At 42.0% G+C, this 21,767-nt stretch overlaps 1 protein-coding gene across 1 annotated transcript; it reads right to left on the bottom strand.

The window, feature by feature from the left end:
- Positions 1 to 5,170: 5,170 nt before the first annotated feature.
- Positions 5,171 to 9,610, bottom strand: KCNE4 (potassium voltage-gated channel subfamily E regulatory subunit 4). The gene is made up of 2 exons (XM_064457368.1): positions 8,041 to 9,610; positions 5,171 to 7,615 (listed from the first exon to the last, which is right to left on the bottom strand). Exon 2 carries the CDS (start codon positions 7,587 to 7,589, stop codon positions 7,101 to 7,103), a length of 489 nt encoding a protein of 162 aa, XP_064313438.1. The 5' UTR covers positions 7,590 to 7,615; positions 8,041 to 9,610; the 3' UTR covers positions 5,171 to 7,100.
- Positions 9,611 to 21,767: the final 12,157 nt, after the last annotated feature.

The following is a 21,767-nucleotide window of genomic DNA, read 5'->3' as shown; positions in this document are numbered from 1 at the left end:
CATGAGTTTTATTATAATGGTAATGCATAACTAATCACAGAATCACAGAACTAAGTATGTAAATATCCACCCAAACACTAAGTACAGTATCTATAGCTCACCTGAAGGAGTAAAAACCTTAAGCAGCCAGCCCCAAGGCAACATTTTTGCTTGCCACTGCAGCACGATGACCACCAATGGTGGCTACCTCTGTCAGCAGCCATTTACACCACCCTAATGATGGCTCCCAGCAAAGGCAAGCTGCACAATCTTTTTCATCTGGTGTTTCAATTCTCGATGAATATAAGAGGAAAAAAACTTACGGTGAGAATCTATCTGAGACTCACATCCTGGCCAAAGAGCAGCTAATTAGATGTGACTGAAGTTAATTATGTTTAACACTGAACAGCTAGACCTCGGGCAACAGAATGTGACAGAGCTGTAGCTGCTGTTTCATTTGGTGAAGGCACAATGAGCAGTTCCTAGGTAAATATGGGTAGGTGCTACCATCAAATCACCGATGTGCCTCACTGTTGTTTCTTAAATAACACTGACACTTCTAATCAAAGTCAACAGCATCCTTGGGTGTAAAATCCTGTGTAACTGATCAAAATTAACACATATGCACAGGATGTGTGCACAGCCCCAGACTTTCCACAGTGCTCTCATGCAGTGCTGTGTGTGAAAAGTGACATCTGGAGAAATGCCCCAGTGGTGCTTGGGCATTCAGCAGGCCCAGCACTGCTCCATGCTTCTACAAGTGTCAAGGGCGTTCCCTGCTTCCCAGTGCAGCAGAATCAGAGTGCTAGCACGCTGAAAAGCAATTAATGACACTCATTAGCCTGCTGTTGCTGACAGGATTAGCAATAGCAACGGGTTGTTTTGTAGCCTCAGGTATTTGTAAGGAAAATGATGAGATGGTGCTCCATTAAGGCATTGAAAGAGGTACCACTGAGGGCTGTCTGTGTAACGTTCAAGGGTAGTCTGCTTGCTACTACATAGCTCCATACCTATTATTAAAAAATAGCAGCAGCAATACTCTTTTTCTCTTCTCTCTTCCCTCTTAAAGAAAACCTTGTTTGAACAGTTTATTGTGTTATGAAGAGAGAGAAGGGGCATATACCTCCTTAGAAGTGTACAGTTTACATTTCCTCCTAAAGAGAGGAAAGTCTCATATTTTTTGTATTCTTTAGGACAGGTTTCAAAATCTCTTGCAAACATTGTGTGTCTCACATCCTCTTGCCTGCACTGTTCAGCTAACATTTTCATGGCTGAGATGAGACACAGCTGTCCCAGGTAGAGCTAGGCTGGGGACCAGCACCACGGCAGGCTTGCTCCAAGCCCAGCATTCATAGGTAAGCTGCAGGCGATGGAACAATCACATGCTGGCCCTGGCTAAACTGCTGGAGTTCACACCAGATGAAATTCTTTAATTTTGTGGTTCCTCCTCCAAGTACAAAGAGTAACAAATCATCTGTCTTTTCTCACTTCCATCAGAGCTCAGCACCCTGAGATTCTCAGTGTAGCTATTCTCACATCAGCCTTAGGCAGCGAAGATGTGCTTTTCTTTACAGTTTATAAATAAGAGCCTTAGCCAAAGCAAGTAATTTTCCGGAATACCACAGTGAACCTGGAGCAGAAAAGGGAGCTGAATTTAGTCTGTCACATCCCAGGGCTATTGCCCCACTCACTGGCAGCTCCTCTCTCTTTCTCTTTCCCAAGTGAAAAGGCCCTGTTACATGGCTTCTGCTGACCTGAGGATGTCCAGTGGGATAAGCTGCACTCTTCCAGATAGTCATAGATGGTAGCAATTGTCATTTGTTGCCAGTGGCTACTCTAGCATCTAATAGTATTAAGGGAGGCAAAAAAGTTGTTGTTCCTAGGTGGGCAAATGCTTTCTATTTATACCATATCTTTCATTTGAGAATCACAAGCATTTCATGTCTATCAAGAACACTTCATATTCTCACAGACAGGACTATAAGCAGCAGCATCTGATAATCAAGTGAAGCACAGGGCATTTAAACAGATTACCCAGGGAGAGAGATGGGAACATAGCCTGTAATGCACCATTCAATAGCCTTTATTATCCTTCTTTTAGTCACTTATTTGGATGGCAGAAGTCTCAGCCTAACCTGGTCTGACATAAACTGGAGCACTACCCAAAAACAAACTAAAATAAAATAAAGCTTTGAAAAACTTTAGTGCTCATTCATTCTGTATTATTTTCCATTTTCTTCCCTAGATGAGATGGATACAGAAGTGTCAATATAGTAAGGCAGCAGCTCATCTCACAGCTATTTTTGGCTGTATGCAGTAGGAACTGCAGAGGCGTGTGAAAATGGAAAGAATATGAAAGCAAATCAACCAAATACACTGGGACAAATATGATCAGTGCTTAAAAACCAATAGCCTAAACAATTTTATTAATTTTTATGCCTCTCAGATCCAAGCCTGGTATTTTAAATCTAAAATGCAACTCTGAACTGAGGCAGAAATAAATTCCCCACTAGAACAACAAGGTCCAAGAAGATTATAACACGAGCATGGTAGGTCGACAGCCACAGAAGAGCATGGTCCAGCATTGGTACAATTGCGTCTGTGCAAACAACTACACTGTCCAGCACCCCACTTCGAGCATCTCTGAGAATGCTCATCTATCGTGTGGTAGGGACTCCTTCTGCCTTTGCAGGGTCTTGAAATTTTGAGGTGAAAATTAAAGCAGGTGGTTTAATCTTCTCTTAGTTGAAATGGCTGTGATAAAAGTGCAGTCTGCACTGGGGACCTGTGTGCTCCTTGTCCTCGAGCAGTGCACCTATCCTTGCCCAACATCATGCACTGAGAGCTTAGAAACAGAAATTACTGTTACAGTTTATCCATTTCCTTCCTTTCCAACCCTGTGAGAATTGATTTGATTATTTGGGTAGGTGTGGGTACATGTCTGAGAAAGGGACTGATCCAGGGGAACCCACTGTGAGAGGCCAAGCTCAGGAGAGGTTTTGCAATAAGTTGTAACACATGAGGCTCCTGGCCTCACTTACCATGATCTGTGACCTGTGCTCCAGCCCTGGGAAAGTGGATTCTCTCGTATTCATCAACCTTCCCTCCCTGCTTAATTCCTTCCCTGGTCCAGAGCACGGCAGTTCTGGGAGAGCCTGTGCCTGGGGAAGAGACAGGTTTTGCATCTCCACTTCAATTATTCAGCAGGGTCAGTCTGTTGAAAGAATAACCTCACAGGTGCATCTGTATGCGATCCACTGGTAGGATTTAGGACTGTACATCAGGCAGCTACTATCACAGACCCCAATGTGGTAATCTTGAGAGCTGGCACTTATATTTACAGTAGGTCCTGGAGCCAAACCTTGTACACATGCTACATTGGTCATCTTTTCCTCTTCTATCAAAGGTGATATGTGTCTGTTATTACAGCAAACGTATGAGGTACAGAACTGCAAGGAAATGGGAGCCGAATTGCTGTGTTCTTTTAAGAAAAAATGCATTTGTAAAAATAAAATCATCTCCATTCAGTCAAATTACAGTCAATTATCATTGCCCTCAAGCCAAGATATATTAGCTCTGAATTTGATTTAACTCCGTTACTGAAGCACATTGGAAATGCCTGTCATTTTTGGGGAAAAAAATATTATTAGTACCTTTTACTCCTAAGTAGCCAGAAGGCTTTTGAGACAAGCTTAATGGGGGCAATCTTCTTCGTTCCATCTGTAGCTTTTCAAGATTAACAACACTTCTTTTATTTTGGAATAATAGCTACCTGGCAGTGTTGGGCCACTGGACTGTCTTCAAGGCATCATTGCATTCAGTTGCACATTCAATTAACTTTTATAGCTAAAATATACTTTTGCTTCTTTTTTTTTCCATTGGTGCCATCAAAATACTAATTTGGACAAAGACAAATGCCCTATGACAAAGACAAATACATACTAAACTATCACGCATACTTTCTCAAACCCCATGGGCCAGGGATAGCTCCATCAGTCTGCACGAAGATGGCCACATTTTTGTGCTTACTAGCTCACTTCAATGTAAATAGACCCCAAAGCACACAGTGTTTCCCTTTATAGCAGCTCCATTTAACACAACAAACCGCTGCAATAAGCTAGCTTTTTGATCCATAAAGCAGAGCTGTAATTTACATTTTGTTCTGTTTTTCCTTCTTATCACCAGTGCTGTCAGAAGTCTCTTGATTCATTATTGTGGCAATGGAAACACTGAAACAGCAGCATGGGTAAATGTGGAAGATGCAACATTACTGACCTGCTATTCCAGGACACTCTGGGTGTCCCGGGAGATTACACTGCCGGAGGGAAACACAGGCTTGCTGATGGGTAGCTTTAGGTCCACAGAAGCTTGTGAACAGGCCACAGAATTATTTAATAAGGAGTGAATGAAGACAGCAGAGCACAGGGGAACAGGTTTTATGGGAAAGCAAGCAGATATAACTTCATAGCAACCTGATTTTTGAAATAACCTCAAATGACCCCATGCAAGTAGGTTTCAGCCAGTGCCTGTGACTCTGTGCACACTGTCACAGCTTGAAGGAGATATGGAAGCGCAAAGTTCCCTCTAAACACTTCCATCCTGCATTGGGAGTCAGAATCCCAAAACCTCCCCTATCCCTAATGCTGGAAATGACAGAGCAGCAATAAGACCCAGGGTCAAAGCTTGTGACAAAGCCAGCTACGTACCATGGCCAAGTACCGGAAATTCAGTGGGAACAGAGACCTGTATCAGATACTTGCCTGTAGCCTCAACCCTAACCCACCCAATTTGCTACAATGCAAATTTAAAACCAGAACTCAAAATGCAAACTTTTCAAGAGGCTGAATAAGTGATAAAAAAGTTTTCAGAGCAGCTTGTCAGTTTTTCTAGCCTCCTCAATGGCTAGCCGGCACCCCCAGCTCCTTGCAGGAGGACCCTGGGCATCCCTGCAGACCTGCCTGCACATGGGCAGAAGCTGACCGCCAAGAAGTTTTGCAGTGCCCCAAAGAGGCAGTATGGACCTAAGGCAGATCTGGAGTGCCTGGCTCAGCCCTGCAGTCAGCCAGCAATGCTGCAGCACTGTCAAACACAAGGAATCATTTCAAAAAGAGGCTAAGAAAAGGATCCTGCAGAAATTTTGCACAGTCACATTACTGGAAAACTATTTGACGTAGTGAGCAGACATGGAAACTTTTCCAGGAAATGTGTTTATTTAAATAAAAATTAGTGCCAGTAGAAATAATAAATTTTAAATACATGAGACAACTATATACAACTCAACGTTAGGAATTATATACATCAGTTTTTTACAGATACAAACACATTTATACCAAAAGTAAAAGGACGAAGGAGAAAGCAATGGAAAATGTGACAACTCGCGCATGTCAGTCTCATTTGGAAAGTTTCAGGATTCAAGTGATTCCAGGCAAAGTGCCAAACTTAATTTGGCTTCTTTCAAACTTAAAAACAGCCCATTTTGGAGTAAATCTACCAAAAAGCTTTACATGGTCTGATCCAAAGTTCACTGAAGTCGATGGAAAAACTCCCACTGCCTTCAGTCTGAACCGAATCAGGCCCTTTCTGAGCACAATGCAGCGTTTGTTCTGCTGTGTTTAGAGGCAGACAGTGATACCCCTGCAGGCTACATCACATCGTATTAACCCTCCAAGCCAAAAGCAGAGTTCTCCCTTCTAAACGGCAGAAGTACAGCAGACTCTTGCCTCAGTTCTTTTCTGCTGTTCAGCATTCTTATTCTTCAAGCTGTCTCTCAAGCTCTAATGCCAGTGGATAAATCACAGAGCTATTTTAGCGCAGGAAATATGTGGAGACATTTTGCAAACATTTTGCTGTGCAATGCTTTAGATTCAGGCTCTTTAGCCCTCATGGTTCAGAACTAATCCAAACATTGTAATAAGTTATTATAAAATATAAGGTATGATTGAAATAATCATACTTTGCTACAATATTAACATTACTTCTTTTAACAGTGCAATAATTCAGTAACTAATTTCATGAGCATTTGAAAAAAATCACAGTACCATTAAATTAGGGGGGGAAGTTTGTGGTGGTTTTAAAAACTAGTTACTAATGACTTTATAGAAATGCATGTGTCACATGCGAGCTGATAACAACAAAACAAAAAAAAAAGGTGTAATGCAATGTTTATCTGCACTGGCTTAAATAGAGCAGAAAGGCCAGATTCTTTAATGATGTAAATAGGTACAGTTTTACTGACCTCAAATGGAGAATTCAGCTCCAACAGAGAAGCACAAAATCTTGTGCATGTCCCCTGAAGTCAGGAGGACTCAGCTGATGACTTCAGTGGGGCCAAGATTTCACCCTTGCTAGGTTAAATTCTATTCTGAATTCCACCTATTTTTCAAGGGGGCGTAACAGAGCAGCATTTATTCAAGCTTTTCTACATCTTACACCTTGTAACAAAGATCTTTTAATGTCTTTTTTTAACTTGCAGATCTTTGGCTTTATTAAGCAAATGTACATGTGTTTGAAAAATACAAAAGCAAAAATCAAAACCACTTTTCCTACTAGTAACTCAGTCAAAGGCTGGACTGCAGCAGAAGTTAGTGAACCTGACCCAGCCAGTACAGGTACAACTTAAGCAAAGATAGATATATTGGCATGGATCTGAAACTGGGCTTTACAATCCTCTTAGAAATTTGGTGCCTTTTTTTTTTTTTTTTCATTTTCTTTCATTCTTTCTGTGCCTAACATCAGTCTCCAGCCATGCTACAATCTCCTTTCAACTACGCATCGACAAATTTTCAGCTTTTGAGGCCTCATTGAGCAAATCTGAAATATGCAGAGACATGCCAGTAATAGTTACCTCGTTAGAAAGTATATATATGTATTCTTCTGTTCTTAGCTCTTAAAGTAAGAAATAATAATGGAAAATTTAAAATTAAGCATCCCAATTATGTGCAAGTTACACTTTGGTGTTGGATACCACTGCTTTCTTGTTCTGCTGGCTCTCAGGAACACCTCAGGCCCAGGGTCACAGGTACCTGTTGAGAGTTCATTGGAGAGCAGGAAAAAAGAACCACAAGTTCTTAGTGGGAGCCCCACTCACGCTTTGGCAGCTGATCACAGGAGCCCTGCAAGTGCTAGGAGTTCTTGTGGATGTTTTCTGCAGATCCCTCACTGCTCTCGTTGAGGAGTGTTTCTGACACTTCCCCCAGTTCAGCACCCAGCACTTCCTCCTGGATGGTGAAGTGCACATCTGGGGAGGAGGATTCGGAGCTCACACTGCTGCCTTCCATTGAGCAGATGGCGCAGGACAGGGACGGCACCATGCTCTCCTGCAGCATGTTCAGCATCATAGGGATCTGGACAGATTTCAGCCCCGATATGCTTGGTAGGGGCTTCACAGCTTCTCCCCATTCTCTCTCTTCATCTTTGTAAAGCAGAAGCAAATTGGACTTCTTCTCTTTTCTTTTGGATTTCATGTAACCCAGCATTATCCCTATCAGGAAGATCCCGTAGAAAGACATGACGATCAGAATGTAAAAATACTCATTGCTGTTGTTCTCTGTGTTGCGGGATTCAGCATCAAGCATGGCTTGGGTCATGTTTGCATGGTCCATTTTCAGCATGGAAAGTGTTTCACCACAGCTAAAGCCTGGAGGAGAATGCATATGTATATGTAAGATCAAACTTCAGACCAAAGGTGTAAAAGAAACATCTGAAAAAAGATACCCCCAAGCTATTCCTTGCTACTTGTAATTTGTAAGTTTGCAGGACACACTTGATTGAAGCTTGCAGTCTCTCATACTTCTGCATTAATATTGTAACTGAATGAACTGTTATTCAGGTACAGAAAACATCAGAGGAAAGAAAATACTTAATATTAAATCATGTTGAGTTCTATGCTGAATTATAAAACCCCCAATCCACATGACTAATGAAAGAAAACTATATAGAAATACTCTGATAAGTACTTAAACATAGTTCTGTGCTACTTGACCATGTTTCCACAGGGTGGAAAATAGTTAGAAGTATTATTTTATTCGATGGCACAGGCAAAAAAATCAAGAAGCAACTTACGTCGGTATGCAAATAATTCCTCCTTTTGCAAAGCTCAAGAGACCTTTCCTCTACCAAATGCCGGGTGTTCTGAAAACTTTCCTCTGCTGCAGTTGGAATAAATAGCTCTCAAGAAATGTTTCATCACGTGTTCTAGAGGCACAGTTTATAATAGTTTTGTGTTGGAGTCAACAGATGAACTTGAAGGATTGCAGTTCAACCCACTGAACCCTTAACAGCTGTGAAAAGAAGAAGAGTTGGGAATTCAGATTTTACTCTTTCCTAACTGGTTCAGCACTGGCTTTTTTGCTTGTGAATCAGTTCCTTTCACTGCCACCCCAATTGCTAAATCTGGCCTGTTACTCTGAGAGCTGCTGTGCAGAATGGAAAGCCTACAAACCATTATTCTGTCTGGCATAAAATACAGAAAAATATATATGTGAATTTTACAGTAGGTGTTATCAAGTTCTTTATATGCCTGCTATACTTGGTTTTCCCTGGAGGGGGGGGGGGGTAGTGGAAGAACTGGTTATTTTCTTTGTCTGGGACTTGTGACAAAGCTTTATGAAGTGCATGCAAAACAAAGTGAAGACTTTCAACTCATGCTGCAGCTCCACTTTGCCACAGGGTGTGGGGCTGTGGAGAACTGGGCCCTGGGTCTCAAGTGAGTTTTAGATGGCGGGGTGCTGGTGCCACCTAAATTTGGCCGTCAAAACACCGACTATGGGATTTTAGTTCCCACATAATCAGTGGAAAGGTACAGACACCTTCAGGGAGAAACTTGGAGCTCCTGAAGATGATAGCCCCCTTCTGCCACTGTTTGTAGAAGCAGCCAAGTGTAACATGTCCTGCATGCTGTTTATACATAGACCAGGACCACTCAGTTAACGCCGATTTTAGTATGAAGGGATGTTAACAACTTCTCGGCAGAGGGATGCTCTCTGAGTGACTGCTGAAGGCTGTTGCAGCTGGATGCTGGGCTGAGCAGGATGCCTCCCAGACCACTGCAGAGGGCAAAATTAGGATGCAGGCTGGGTTGCGGGGCCTGCAGAGTTCCCAGTCATCAGCTCAGTGGTACACGAGGCTCTGAGACCCCTTTTCAACACGTAAGCAACAGTACAGGCCATGGGAAGAAGGAGGCCCAGCTTGCACCTTGGGGATTTCACTTCCTTATCCTCTCCATCCCCGTTCTTCACACACAAAGCCCAATTAGTCAGGCCCCACATATGTGATGTGAATGTCACCCCTTCTGCAAAGCTTCAAGGATGTTTATGTAACAGGACAGTCCACTTCCAGAAAGTAGTCGACTGGTGCTGGAGTTTCCCAACGGTAGGTCTGGGGTTTTTTCCTCCCCTGCAGTCACTTGTGGATTCTTTGCATAGACAGCAAATTCTTTTCCAAACTGCCCTCACAATCCCTCTGAGGTAAAAGCAGATAGGATTAACCTCTCTTCACATGTAGGAAAACACAAGAGAGAAGAGTTAAGCAACTTTAAACGAAGTGAAGTATTCAAGAAAAGACAGAATTGTATCTGTTTGGAACCAGCATTTTCCATAATTTCTCTGAACAACTCCACAAAGAAAGAAAAAAAAAGATTACATTAGCCAGATTCCCTTCTCTGCCCCTTAAAATAGAGAATCCACCCTTTAGGATGTTCGTTTTATCTCCTTGTGCATTCCCATGTGATAGCTCAGGAGCTGTTGATGTTGGACTAACGTCTACTGGGATTTCATCTGACAAAATCTGTCTGCAGCACCGGCTTGCCAAGTCTGGATTCTTCTTCCTTGTTTCCAGCAAATTACTGAGCAGGCAGCAAGAGCATATTAACTGGTAAGCTAAAGCATAACCCAGAGCAAGTGTCTGGATTTTCTAGCTAACTTGGGGAATTCTTATTTCACATCTTTCTCAACTCCATGCAATATTTGCTCCCCCATTCAGCTCCAGAAATTTGAAATTTGAAAAATTAAAGCCAATGTGTCGGGTTTTATCAACACCTTTTTATACAGGACTTTCACAGAATGGTGAAGAAATGCTCAGCATTGTCAGGTCAATGAAAATTGGTTCAGTACAAGGAGAAATCCTTTCTCTGTACCTATGACACCCTAGGAAAACAGCTCTGAAGCCGCTTGATCCTGGGAACAAGAAGACCTAAAGCCTGTTCTGTTGCCTTCTGTTGTCAGTGCTCTATGCAGGTCATCACTGACCTCAACACAAAGAGCACTTTCAGGCATCCAGAGGCACCAACACCCCACAGCTCCCACCAGTAAGCCAGCAGAGCAGAGGCAGACAGGCTCTTCAGCAGGTGCCTGCAGGTGTGAACAGGGCCTCTTATTTGCTCCAAAGCCTGATATTTTTCATGTAGGTGAAGCTCTGTATGAAGTTACCAAGACGAACTGCAGCATCCAACAAGGGCACAGGAAGACTGGTCAGGTACATCCATAGATTTAAGCAATCTTCCAAAGTTCAGCTGAAAGATGACTGAATTGCATAATTATACCTAGTTATTGCTGAAGACTCTTTGCAACTATATTTACTTTGGCTAGCTGATGACAACAACTCTTCTCCATCTGTTAGCCTATGATTCTGAAAAACAGTTTAATTTTTAAAAGGCCTGGAAGGAATCCCTAAGCCTTCTATAGTCATGAAGAGGAGGGATAGGAAGACACTGGGGAATAACCACCTGAAAAACATATGCCACTTGTGTACTGGTGCCATAAGTCAGCTTTCTCAAGCTGTACCCTGTAGAAACTCTATTTTTGTCTAAAAACAAGACCTAGAAATTTGAAAATTGGAGCCTTTTAATTCTGTGTTTCAAAATCACTTTTTTTTTGCAAATTATGTTATTCAATGCATAATGTAAAACCATTGATGATGACAAAAATACTTGCTTAATTTGAAGTAATTTCTTTTTTGGAGTTAAGGTTACTAGCTCTTTCTTGTTTGAGGTTTCTTTCTTCCTTTCAGATAATTTTTTTTCCCCCCAACTTCACAAAATTCCCCCTGAAATTTCACTTACAGGTCTCTTATGCTTTCCGCAATTGCCCCTCATGTGTTCCTCCTCACCTTTGCCTCACTCCCAACTTAGGCTATAATATTTAAGAATAATCCTCATGCTGTTGCTCCCACCTTCTAGATTCCCCCTTTGGAAAACATTCACACTAATAAAGCAGGGGAACATCTAGGCACTCCAATAATGAAAAGGTCACAACATAGTTGAGGATGCCAGATTTTTTTTTCTCAAGGTCCCTGTCTCCTCAAGAGCCTTTTGTGGCAGCAAACTCCATCACCAAAGGATGCAGAAATTGAGGCTTGAGGCACCCCACGGGGCAGGAATTGTTCACAACATGGCTTAAGAGATAGTATAATGTGAGCCCTTTCTCCAAGTAAAAATTTGAGGACAATCAGAAAGTGGACCAAAGACAAAATCCATTATGAAGACAACATGAAACATCCTTAGAGACTCAGATGATGCTCTGCAGGCTTCCATGGAAAATATACACCTAGCCCTTCATTATGGGCATAATCCATGGTCTGATACTGCATATATCTTTCTTTTTCCACTTAGTGAGTTAAATAAGGCAAGACACAACTGTTAAAGGGCTAGCTCCTATGCGAAGCTGAACCTGTGTGATAAGTGTATGTTAACAGTATGTCTTTAAAGAGTATCTGAGCATATGCATTTTCGGAAGTAATCATCTGATAATCTGAAAAAGATCGAAAGAAAAGATAAATGGGAAGGACAGAGGGGTTGGGTTTTTTTTTCTTCCTGCACGTGGCTCTTTAATGGAAGTAATGGTTGGGAATTTACCAGTAGGGAGAAAAAGGGGGGAGAGTTTTGCTGTGCTGTGCTATTGACTTACTTACAACTTAGATCTTCCAGACATTGCAGTTGGGAAAGGAAAGGACAGCAAAGGTGATCAGTATTTTTCACTCACATATATGATTTCAATTAAAGTAAAATTAGAAAGCAATAGCTGGATTTGACACCATAAAGAAAGACACAATGAAAAGGGATGTTTGTGCTCTTGATTTGGCCTTGCATTTAAAGACCTGCCATGCTGAGATGTATGTACTGACTTTTGGTCAAGCCTCACAAAGGACCTGATCCAAAGTTCCTTGAAGTCAAAACCCCTTAAAGTTAATGGCAGTACCTCACTTAAAGGGAGCGTCAGATCAGGAATGGCACCCGCTCCTTTCAAGTTCTGTGTGACTCAGAGTCAATTCTCAGTGAAGCCTGTGAGTGTGTTGGAATACAAGAGCTAGATCAAAAGCAGCAAGTCACGCACTCATTCCCAGAGCAGGGAATGAGTAGCAGCCCAACACAGCCATGTGCCTCCTCACTAACAAGCCTACTTACAGTATGACATTTATGAGCTTTACTATATGCTCTTAATGCTTCTATGCCTCAGTTCACTCGTAAAATGAATCTAATAATACCTACAAATTATACATGCTGTGAAGGTACAGCATGGTAATGCACTTGCAGATCATTACCTGAAAAGGTAATAACCATTGTATTTGCAAGTGCAACAGCATTACCACATGGCTGGGCAGGCAGCTGAGCAGTTCTCACACAGCTCTAGGTTTGGTGTCATTTTCTGTCACTTTTCCTTATTGTTCATACTGCAGAAATAGATGACATTTTTATGTATTTCACGCAAGCGATTTCTAGAGGAAAGTGGCAGTTTTCTCAGTGTCATCCACAATATACCATGCTTCCATCTGGATACCAAATGGAAGTAATACTCTGTCTGGTTATTAACTGTGGAAAACTTAGTAAAATGCTCAGCTCTGCGTTAAAATCTTCACTAGTAAAAACATGCAAATATAAGTCTAGAAGATGCATGCATCAGCCTTCTTTCCAACTTCAGCCCGCAGTTTGCTTTAATTCAAGTTTTAGTTAACCTTCGTAGCAGATCCCCATATCATGAAGCTTCAAGTTTATCAGGTGTTCCCTGCACCCAGAGCAGCAAAAACTCTACCAATAGTAGCAAATACAGGATTCAGAAGCACCTCACAGCCGAGGTGCCCTAGCGCTCTCGACTCTAGCAGTGGCAAGAGATTTCCCAGAAGTCATATCCGGAGTATTCCAATTGACCTCCATGCACACAACAAGGATCTGTAGGAAAATTGGTTTCTGATCCTGAGAGATGACAAGCAACAGAAAATCTCAGTTATACCTGTAATAACAGTTTACCCTAAATTTAGCATTTACTGTAAGGCATGTGTAGTGGGAGCCTTGGAGTTTTGGGATAGGCATTTCTTTACAACCCCTCAACTGAATTTCAGAAAGCTAAGAGTGACTGGAAACAAACAGAGTGGAAACAGGTAACTCTCATGATAGCAAGAACAAGAAATTACATTTTAAAAATAAAGATTTTTCAGTGGCTAATATGAGAACCTTAGTCCAAAGTCATCACATCCTCAGTTCTCTTTCCCATAGCTGAGACATGTTACAAAACTATTTTATCACTACGTATTTCTATACAATAAAATGGAACTTACACTTCATATTACCATAGCTTTTTATTTTGATGTGGCACAGAGGATGTTTGATTTGAAAATGCTTTTTCTTTCCTTTTTCCTTTATTTTTTCCCCAAACAGAATTGTTTGTTGGATGCATTATCTTTAAAAACAAAACAAATTATTTCTTTGCCCTCAGTGTCAAATGCTAGATTCAGTTGCACTGTATGCGACCAACAGTGTTTGACATATTTACCTATATCTGGGATTCAGAACAGTTACCAACATACCAAAGTTTGGATGCCATTAAAAAATAAATCAAACCCCTCTAAATTTGATTAGCAGTATTTAGAATAAATTCACTGAAAAATCCAAACACACATTTCTGTTTCTTCAGTGAACAGGCAGTGCTTATTCTTCCAACTATGGAAAGGTGCTTTATGAAGGACCACTCAACTTCTCTATGAACTGATTCTAACTCTAATCAGCTCAGAATTAGCACTTTGATTTACATTAGAGAGGGCTTCTAAGAAACAAGTTGTAGGTGAAGGGGTATGAATGAGTATTTAGAGGGTTTTTGAAAAATTCCTCTGCACACAGCATGAAGATCTCTCCTTAGCTTTCTTTTTTATTCATTTTAAGATTCTCATGATCTGAGAAATTCAGCATACACCAGCAATTGAGAAGCATAATAAATAAAGGGGACAAAACCACTGAAAACGTTGAAGTGCTTCACTTGAACCCTCACCTGACTACAGATCAGAAATGAAAGATCTTTCTGAAAGTTAAGACGCTTGCACGACATAAGGCAGAAAGCTTATAGAGACATTGATAAATGCCTGGCTATCCAGTTAAAAATAACCAAAGTTCAAATACGAAAGCATGCATTCATTCCTTCGCGCCAGGAAACATTTTGTTAGGTTGCATTCATTTTAGTTGGGACTCTGCTGCCTTCTTCACAAAGAGCAGCTACCCTCTACCTACCGTCACTCATGCAGTTTCACGCCTCCGTCTGGTTACTCTCCTTTTGCTTCTCAGTTCTGCTGACTATGTGGAAGCCCAGCACAGTTTGGTCATTTTGCTTTGGGCTTCTTTGAAAACAATATTTGCAAACCAAGAAGAAGAAGAACAGGGGAGCAGGATGCTGTGGCATGAAATGAACAGGGTAGGGTTCACACACCTAGTGACTTCCCCTGCACTGGTACAGAGGTGTAACAGTTCTCAAAGTCCACCACACTTGGAAGAATTTGAGAAAAAAAACCAAACAGGCAAAAATGTAACCACTGGGGAAACCACAGACTCTGAAGTCAAGGAGACAGTTATTGCTTAGTCTCACTAAACTGCAGCATTGCAGTTTTCATTTTCATACACCAAGAAATGGCAAAGACCGCAACATTTAGGTGAGTTCTGCCTCAGATACGTGCCCAGAACTCCCACTGAATCGAGCGGGACTTTGGTGAGCATGAAGAATACAAACACTAATACAGAGCAAGGTACCAGTCTGGCTGCCTGCATGGGCCATGACGAGTTTTCTGCTCTGAGGTTAAAGTACCTGCCAGTATATAACGGGCATTTCATAATCATCTCTACTAACGCTGCTCTTGAGGACAGGGTTGAATACACAGTGTTCAAAACAGGTTGAAAAAAGGGAGGGAGACCATAACGTCATTTGCCACAAAAGCAATTCTACCCCCTTAGGAATGCATGATAGGGTACAATAAAGAATACAAAACAAGTGTCACAGTGATCTTCTGTCTCTCGTGAGGAGAGAAAACACGTGAAGAGGTAAGTTCACTCTCCTGTCCCAGAAATCAGTGTACAGCAGAAATGAAAGGGACAGATAGTGCTTTCTCAGTGGCACATATCCAGTCCAGCTGAAGCAAAAGCACTTGCAAGGTCTTAGAGGAACAAGGCACTTCTCTCTTTTTTTTTTTTCCAATCCTGGAAAATTTGTTCGCAAAGTAAAAAGCAGCCCATGCTGTTTCACAGCAGCCATGTCGGCGTAGCATCCCAGGTCACTGTGACCTTCAGCACATACGGGATTTTTCACTTTCACATGGCTACCAGATGTTGAGCCCTCTCTCCCTCTGATGTTCAAGGCCCACCGGCTTTTGTACATCAGGGACTCAGCATCATGTGCATTCGTAACACTCCCTTCAAGTTTTTGTTGTGAAACCTCCACATTTACTGTAGCTGTTGCAGCAAACATCACACTCCATTAATTTCTGCTCTCAACCCTGTTGACCTGAATCTTCATGGGATTGCAAATGCAGTTTAGATTTCATCACTGCCTTTTTCTACCGCAGTTCCCTTTCAGGCTGAAGCAACTAAGACAGCACTTCAGTTTGATTTACTACATTTTGGCATCTGTTGACTGTGCTCACTTTTAGAGCACAAAATACTAAGAACAGCTATTTGTATTCTTATTCCAAAAGTCTGTTTTGGAGAACACAACACAAGGCACAAAATAGCAATCTGGGGTGTAAATAGCATCAATTGCATGAATGTCAGGTGTACACCAAAAAGGACAGAGGCAGCAACAGCACACGCATACTCTCTAAAGAGAGGGATTCTGCATGGCAAAGGAGGGAAAGCACGAAGTTGTGATTTCTGAAACCTGACGCTGAACTCCCAGTCTCAAATGATGAACCCATCTGCAGTTTAGTTCCTGTAAGGTCTGGATTTTCCCTTTTAGTGCCTGGATACAAGAAGTTAAGGTGATTCCTGAAAGTGAGCTGAGATCTGTTCCTGTATTTCTGTATTTTGGTATTAGCCCACAAAGCCACAGACTTGAGTATGCAGAGGATGAGTCCCTAAATGCGTAATGCAGAGAATGGGTTGTACACAATGCGGTGTCATGCCAGCTTTAACAGAACAGGATTTCTCCCTTCCTGATAGAAAAGTTTCATTTCTTTCAGTTAAAATAAGAACTCGTAATCCAGCCTTGTGTGAACAACTGATAGAGCTCAAACGATGTAATCCTCCATTACCAGGACCCTGATTGATCTAACAGCCTTCCACACCCTCCCATACCTCCTGCACGAAAGAAAGTTCAAAAGAGCTCCAAGAGGCCTGAAAAATCCCAAGGAGAAGCCTGGTGAGAGAAGCTCTCCTGACATTTTCCTCATCAGTGCAGCAAGTTTGCACCCTGCAGATTAGCTGCACCCTGTGGGTGCATACGGCATCAAACTGAACAGACAGAAAGGGTGCAGCCCTCTGGGAACCACTGCCATGTTCCCCATGGAGTCCACAGCCACGCCATCCCATGGAAAATGCTTCCTATGCTGTGTGCTGAACAGAAAGAGGGGCAAGAACACACTTCAACAGTGCAACAATAAGGTTGATTAAAGGAATCAAAATTAACTTCCTAAATTAATTTTTTTAAAGTGATACGAAAGAAAAGAAACTTAGTAACATGTAAATGTCTACTTTAAGCAGGGATGGCTTACATGCAAATGATAAAAGAAACCAGAGGGGATGTAGTTTTCAAGTGTAGGCATTTATATCTCAGTGGGGAGACATCCGTTCTTGAATGCATTTTGTTAAAGCAAAGACAACCATAGGTTTGATGGAATTGTGCTTCTAGACTTAGGGGAAAACAGTCTCCTCTCTTGGCTGCTCATAACATGTGAATAATCAGCCCAAAGTAAACAACATGTGGTCTTGTGTGGTCTTTTTGCTCTTCATATGAGGCTGGTATTTCGCTCAGACCTAGGAAGTGACAGGAAGTGGGAAATTCTGCACAGATACAGGAGATCCTACACTTTCCTAAGAAGCTCTGGAAATGCAGCGTGTTTGGGGAAAAATATTGCTGTTCCAGATGGGAAATACAAAAAAAAAAAAAACGTCTAGACACATAGCACGAATTAATACTCTTTTGAGTCACATAACTAAAGAATTTTGATGTAGCTATATTCACAGCATTTCCCAACTTTCATAAACATTTGAATGTTCACGCATCAGTGGAATACTAATCAATTCTTAAACTGAAGTGTTAAAGGAGCTCCTGAAAGCAGCGTAACTGCTGCATTATTTGCACGTACAATTCATGGTGTATGGTGGTTGCTCACATAGATCACCCACTTAGGGAATAGTGCTCCGGCAGATGAAAGGCCTCAGCACAGCAGGGTCTGCGTTCCCTTTGCTGTTGCACTGCAGGCAAGGATCCTGAAGAACGATGACTGTTTAACACACTGCTACACATTTTCAAATTAATAAGAGGCGTGGAAAGTTTGTGTTCGTTTTCTTAACTGTCGCTTGCTCGTTTGACCCCAGCATACCCTGCCTCCACCCATCATGGCAGGGGACACACACAAACCATTTACTCAGAGTGTTTTCCAACTACCTGGTCCGTTTCCCTACCACAAAACTTCTGTTCCAGCTGATCCATACACGTGCCCATCTCTCTGACTCTTCCTCCACATGGTCTTGACCGCACCAACCCATTCAGTCCAGCTCAGACAAAACTCAGGAGAGGTTTGCTACCTCCACGTGAATTTGCTGGCTCCCTCTGCACCACGGGCTCAGCTCCATGCTCTGTGTATCGCACAGGCTAGAGGACACAGGCTACTCTCAGATCAAGTTCTTGAACTGTGAACTGAAAATGCAACCTGGAAGCTGTTGCTTTGAAAGCTGGAACTTCTGTAGTACTTACCTACATTTCAGAGTTTACTTGCTCCTGGGGTAAAGCTCCCACCACCTTCTCCATCCATGACTCTTGTCGTTCTCCTTTGATTTCTCCTATGTTATCTCATTTTCACCATCAATGTTCTTCACAAACCAGGTTGTGAAGCATCTCCTTCAAACCCCTCTAAAACCCACCTGCTTGGCTATAGGGAGATAGGAAAGAGATTTTAAGGAAATTCTAAATAAAAGACAATGAAAAATACCCGCACGCACACGTTACTCAGCACCACACATCCATATTACTTGGCCATGCCCCCTATAGCTTTTCTCTGACATTTCGGTATATAAACTTACTTACCATGTCACATCAAACCACATTGCTGTGTTTTTGCTGGGGCAGGGCTGTGTCTTCAGAGAGATACCTCGCATTTTTCTGAGCCCTCAAACAGCAATCACACCCCATACATTTGTGAAGCACGCCCAGCTGGGACAGCTCTGCAAAGCTCTGAGTGGTTTCCCAATATCTCCCTCCGAGAAAAAGCTGCCAGAAACAGTTCCTTCCTTCTCCCAAAAGATAAACTCTCTTTGCCGCATCTCCCTGGGGGTGCAGCTCAGCCCCTTGCCCCCCGCCGCCAGCGGCGCTGGGGCTAGTGCAAGGCACATTCCAGGAATGCTTCCAGCCAGCGCGCCCTGTGCTTCTAGCTCTCCTCCTTTTCCTAAACATTCAGCCACGGTTTAGACAGACAATTTTTTTTTTAAAATATTTGCTCATTGTCAAGCAGAGATGGGTGCATCAATTCTGGAAGGTTCCCTGCCCAAGTCGTTGTCGCCTGGTATATCTTACTTGGATTAGAGCTCAGACCTAGAAAACATTAATCTGAAATAATTTGTTTGTAAATAACAGATTAAAATTAAAAACTGCATGCAGATGTAATTGCTGTGTGTATAAAAATCTTAGCATTAGGGTTAGCTAGCAGCATAACCAAAAAATAATAATAAAAAAAACACCCAAAAACCAGTTATCTGAGATTAAGGAGTCTTGACGATTAAGCTTTATAATTTGCTGCTGAATGAACCAACACATCTAAAATATGTCATTTTTTCCTAAAGCAAGAACTAACAAGATAAAACAAAATATATTCCCACCAAAGTTTCAGTCTGTTATAAAGGTTTTTTTAAAATATTCTATAAATATTTATTAAATATAAATATTTAAATATTAAATAAAAAAGAATATAAAACATTCTTTTCTTAAAGAAGCTGACTTCTGAAGACTATATGAAACTGGGTGGTGAGCTGTGCCAGGCTGCAAGTTCGAGGCAGCGAGGGCAGAAGAACCTTGTTCTGGTCTCCTGTGTGATCTAGGAGCAAATAAAACAAAATTAATCTCCTATGAGAATGACAAAAAGCAGCTGCAGAATCATTCAGAACAGGGCACAGAGTGGACACCCCTGAGGATGCCACACCACTTTTTCTGAATCACAATTTCTAGAAATTCTGCAGGGGTCGGACTCCTATTGTTTCTGACTGTTGAACCTGAAAAGCACACTACTGAATTGGGAGCTCAGTTGCTAGAGATGCAGCAGATTTAACGGGCAATGCAGAGGCCGATTACCTTTGGTGTTGGGGGGGCTCTGCCCTGCCTCTGCTGCAGCCTGTGCCAGCTCCCATGGCTCTCTCTGGAGGCAGGGCCGGGCTGATGGACTTTGCTGAATCCTAAAATCTCCCGGTAGGAAGCTGACAGTGCCTGTGCTCTCTCACAGACTCCCACTATGTCGATTTCAAGGAAAGAAAGTATCTGTTCTATTACAGCCGGTCAACAAGCACAGGCTCAGCCTGTGAACTGCTCATTTCCGTTAGACACAGCAAATCCTCACAGGGGTCGTTTCCCACTGGATTTGTTTGGTTTTCTATAAGGTGAATCATATTCTGCTCTTTGGGCTTAATACTTAAATCCTTTTCCAGATAAGGTTCCCACTAACTCGGCTCTGGAAGTTGCCAGCCTCATAACCTTGTATCCCATCGATGTCAACAGCAACGAGGGTTGGTCACCTCTTCATAGTGCCCCAAAACACCATATTTGTGTTACTACAAATCTGTCCCCTTTGCAGAGGTCACTGCAGCACCTCCAGGTCTCACGGTTTAATGTTTGCTGGCCTCTGGTACAACCCTGCCATCACCTCCATCTCAAACACAACTCATCCAGACCCTCTCTGGGTACTCAGCAAATCACAACAGGCTTCCATACTTTGTACAAAGAAAAGCTGTAAAAGGTCCTATCTCAGCGTTGGAAAGCTCAGCGGGGGAAAGCCTGGGTCATCACCAAAACACTGAGTTGTCCTTTTAGGTTTTTTGGTGCTTGGGGTTTTTTTAACCCTTCCCCCTCAAGACTGGTTTCAGGGTCTGATCAGTCTCAAAAAGGAATAAAAAATACAGACATGGATTCAGGTATCCACTCAGACACTTCAAATAAATTGCCCAGCTCCTCTCTGTAATTTAGCTCAGGAAAGTGGCCAATTTGCTAAATTAAAGATTTTAGAATTCTTATGAGTTTAATTTCATTTCTCTTATCTTCCTCAACCCTTCATTTCAGAACCAGTAAAGTTTCAGCTAAGTGGGTTCATTATCACATGGAAAAACCCATGTGCTAGACTAGTGCTATAGACTGTGCCCTTAAAAATAATAACTTCAGCAGGAGTGAGCTGCCACATGCCCAATGCGGGCCAGCTCGGGCTTCCCTGTCACCCCACGTTGCCGTGGCTACCAACGATGCTCAGAAACCAACGCTGCCACAGACATGAGATTGCCATGACACCGAGGCAAGCAGGAGGCTACGCTGGGCAGGTAACACACTCCAAATACTGGATGTCATCATTTTAATTAAAAAAGGAATATAATGTAGCTGCTTACAGGTAGGCCATGAAGAACCTTAGTAGCATTTCTGCTGATTTAAATTTAGGAGAGGTTTTAATCTGGCTTTAAAACCAAATAGCAAAAATGCAAGATCTTTTTAACAAAACAAATTACAAATATATTGGATTTCTATCGTTATACCCATAAAGTGGAAACAATTAATAAGCACTAAACATAAATAAAACTCAAATGAGTATCCCTTACATCTATATTAACTACATATTACTGCCTTTCTAAAGATGAAGGGTAGAGGCTTCCCAGGAGTCAATTACAGTGCGAGAGAAACTAAGCAAGAAGCAAACTCCTCTGTACCAGGATTTTTAATACTGGAATCGTGTCTGTGACTGGGGGTGTACAGGACTCAGCCTGTGCGATCCCTTAAGCAAGACCCATGTTATCAACTCCCTCCATTTGACTAGGTACCTTGAGGTACTGAGATACTAATCTCATGCTATTCAGTTGTTGCCAAGACACCATTCACAATTCTGATTCCCCATTAGCATCAGCTAATCATCTTCTGCTGGCTGATTTTCAAAGAGCTCCAGAAGGACTCAAGGCTGCTACAAGAAAAGAACAAGGCAAGAGAGAAAAGCTGCTTGTTCTTGCAGTCAAAAGAAGTACAGCCCGTGGCTTTTGCATGACTCGGATAACCAGGAAAGCAGAAAATAAGCCCCAAATAAATAAATAAATAAATAAAACCCTTTCTTAAGTCTAATCATTTGGGGATCTGGGTTGTGATTTTTTG

This window comes from Phalacrocorax carbo, chromosome 7 (assembly GCF_963921805.1).
Source record: "Phalacrocorax carbo chromosome 7, bPhaCar2.1, whole genome shotgun sequence".
NCBI lineage: Eukaryota > Metazoa > Chordata > Aves > Suliformes > Phalacrocoracidae > Phalacrocorax > Phalacrocorax carbo.
This window is presented reverse-complemented; position numbering and strand designations above follow the sequence as displayed.

Bases quoted from the DNA above. Each gene is read 5' to 3' on its own strand.
- KCNE4 (XM_064457368.1), bottom strand. From the start codon at position 7,589: ATGCTGAAAATGGACCATGCAAACATGACCCAAGCCATGCTTGATGCT.